General features: G+C 46.4%; 2 protein-coding genes across 2 annotated transcripts in view; both read left to right on the forward strand.

The window, feature by feature from the left end:
* The window catches only part of PFDN5 (prefoldin subunit 5), a 5,805-nt gene extending 4,967 nt beyond the window's left edge, over positions 1-838 (forward strand). The window contains exon 6 of the mRNA XM_003790427.3: positions 646-838. Within this exon, the coding sequence (XP_003790475.1) occupies positions 646-722 (77 nt within the window). The 3' untranslated portion in view covers positions 723-838. The remainder of the gene's footprint in view (positions 1-645) is intronic.
* A 271-nt stretch (positions 839-1,109) lies between these two features.
* The window catches only part of CUNH12orf10 (chromosome unknown C12orf10 homolog), an 8,424-nt gene continuing 6,513 nt past the window's right edge, over positions 1,110-3,020 (forward strand). The window contains exons 1-2 of the mRNA XM_003790428.2: positions 1,110-1,363; positions 1,532-1,644. Of these exons, the coding sequence (XP_003790476.1) occupies positions 1,154-1,363; positions 1,532-1,644 (323 nt within the window). The 5' untranslated portion in view covers positions 1,110-1,153. The remainder of the gene's footprint in view (positions 1,364-1,531; positions 1,645-3,020) is intronic.

The following is a 3,020-nucleotide window of genomic DNA, read 5'->3' on the forward strand; positions in this document are numbered from 1 at the left end:
AGTACGTTTAAAAAATAAAATAAAGTAGGGCGGTACCTGTGGCTCAAAGGAATAGGGCGCTGGCCCCATATACCGGAGGTGGCAGATTCAAACTGGCCCTGGCCAAAAACTGCAAAAGAAAAAAAAATTAAAAATAAAGTAAAATCAGTAAGTTTAAAAAGAAAGCCAGAGCCCACTGCAGACCAACTAAATCAACCTGGAAGTGCAGAGAAATTGAGTTGTCTCAGAGGTTACTTTATTTTTATTTTTATTTATTCTTTTGCTTTTACTCCTGACAAGCTTTGAATAGGGTCTGTATTATTTTTAAAAAGCTGCCCAAGTGATTCTGTCACTGTCATGGTTGGGAACCATTGTTCTAAAGGCAAAAACCTTCCCGCGTTAATAATTTTTTGGTTATGTCTGACGCACTTTAAAACCATATTTTGTTCATTTTTACATCTTGGTAGTTAGCATATTGACCCACATGTTGTGGACTCTAAATTTGTGTTGGCATATGACCCCCTACAGTAGATCACTGTGCTAAGTTTTATTAGCAATCTGTAGTTGGTAGTCTGCCTGTCCTTAAACTATTCTCACCACTACCTCTAGGTTCTCCCTTTAGCTCCTAACCAATATCTGAGTCCTTTATTTTTTTTCCCTACACAGCTGTCATGGAAATGATGAGCCAGAAGATTCAGCAGCTCACAGCCTTGGGGGCAGCTCAGACGACTGCTAAAGCCTAAGAGTTTATTGCAGAAATGGGGCAGGGGTAATCCTGCTTCAGGGACCTGGGACTCTGTGGGCATGGTTTTTTGGTGTAGGGTCTCCTAATGCCAATAAAAATGCAGGTTGGACAGATTATTGGTATTTTCTTGCGTTAAGCAAGGGACTGCTGATGAAATGGGATTGCGGTGGGGGAGAGTTTGGGCTGCTCACCAGGGCCGGATAACAGGAGGGATGCCACACGCATCTTGGCAGGTTGCATCCAGGCCCTTGGACTAGCTGGGCAGAAATCCCCCCACCAGAAAAAAAAAAAAAAAAAAAAGTCCCCCGCCATATGGTGCATGCCCTTGGAGGCGGCGGTTGCCGTAGGAACGGAGGCAAGCGGAAGTGCGGTGGCGTACGCACTTCCCCTTCCGGGTCAGTGCTCGCGCCATCCCAAGCTGGGAGGTTCATGGGCCGCCACTTCCTACGCTGCTTTTTAGTCCTGCTGCCTCCGCCTCTCCAAGCACAGTCCTACATGCTTGGCACAGAGTCGGTCCTGCCTCCTAAACGACCCCTCAGAAACCTCATGGCACCACCCCGGATCGGGACACACAACGGCACCTTCCACTGCGACGAGGCGCTGGCGTGTGCATTCCTTCGCCTCTTGCCAGAGTACCGGGTAAGTCTAGGACAACTGGCCCTGCAACTGCCTGTTGGCCTCCAGGGCGGACGCGTTCCCCTTTCAGGCTCCCTCTGGTAACTCAGGCAGCTCGCGCGCACCTTGAACCTGGAGCACCCTCCTATACGCAAGGCCCTGGGCAGGCAGTTTACCTATTACCCCCTGCAGGATGCAGAAATTGTTCGGACCCGGGATCCGGAAAAACTGGCTTCATGTGACATCGTGGTGGACGTGGGTGGCGAGTACGACCCTCAGAGACACCGATATGACCATCACCAGAGGTGAGTTATGTGTACTAGTACTATGTCTTTATTCCTTGACTTCAGCTTTCCTCTGTGCCCCAATTCAGCTATTCACTGCTGTGGGCCATGTCAGCGAAGGGCCTAAGCATTGAAATCAAAGTCCCGAGTCCCATTGGGACTACAGTTATCCTTCTAGCTCTGCCTGCTCTTCACCCATCTCCCTGGCCTTTGTCTTCCCTTGGTTCCCAACCCAATAGTCCCTCATGCCCCTCCTGACTCACTTCCCTCCTTGACTTAGGTTTATTTCCCCACCAGCACTGCCATCACCTCAACTAATAAATCTATCTGGAATTAATCCATTCATGTACCCTTGCTGCCTCACCCTACCACTGGGCCCACGTGATTGTGAAATTTGATGACAGTTATGTATGTAGTCTTCAAGGGCTGTCTAACCTGTGGCCCGCAGGCCTTGTGCAAATTATTTAAGGACTGTTTTACTTATCTGTGGTGTTGGATCTTACAAAGAATATGCATGGACTTTTTCTTTTGTTCATCATTTTCCGTTAGTGTTTGTGAATGTAATGTGTGGCCTGAGACAACTCCCATTCTTCCAATGTGTGGCAGGAAAGTAAAAAGATTGGACATCCCTGCCTGGTCACCCTTCTATTGAGAAATCTTTGTTTCCAGGGAGGCCATTCCAATCCTTCTCTCCTTCCCCTCTAGCCTCTACTGCTTCAGATTCTCAGTGAGTATCCCTACCTCTTCTGAAAGGATATTGAGGTTTTCCTGCATGGATTTCCTTAGTTTTCCACCTCCAGACATCCTTAGCTCTCTCCTACCAATTCAAAAAGAATTGTTGCCTTCTGTTAGAGGTTAATATCTCCCTTTTTGCCAGTCTGTTACTCGATTCTCATAAATTGAGACTTCATGTCACAATTCTACCACCAGTGTTTCTATTTTTCATTCTTTACCACTTAAAACTCTGCTCAGGCATCTTCCATCTTGAAAAAAAAAAAGCAAACAGGTAAATAAAAAACAAAACCCTCAATTAGTACACATACTATATTGTTAAAAGTGTAGTAGAACTAATATAAGTTGACCACCCAAGGGACAGTAACCAACTGGTCAACATATGGAGGTAGTCAGTATTAGGAACTAGGCCTTGGTACATGTGGTGCATATCCAGTCTGTGAAAATTAGGTCAACTAAGGAGGTGGTCAGTGTAGGGAGGTAATCAACCCTATCGATGTTCTACTGTAATTATTCCTGAGGGGGTTATGGTGGGATTTTTGTTTGGGGTTTTTGTGGGGTTTTTTTTTTTTTTGAGACGGAGTCTTGTCATCCTTGATAGACCGTGGCGTCACAGCTCATAGCAACCTCCAGCTTTTGGGCTTAGGTGATTCTCTTGCCTCAGC

Source organism: Otolemur garnettii, unplaced genomic scaffold (assembly GCF_000181295.1).
Source record: "Otolemur garnettii isolate 467f Iridium unplaced genomic scaffold, OtoGar3 scaffold00043, whole genome shotgun sequence".
NCBI lineage: Eukaryota > Metazoa > Chordata > Mammalia > Primates > Galagidae > Otolemur > Otolemur garnettii.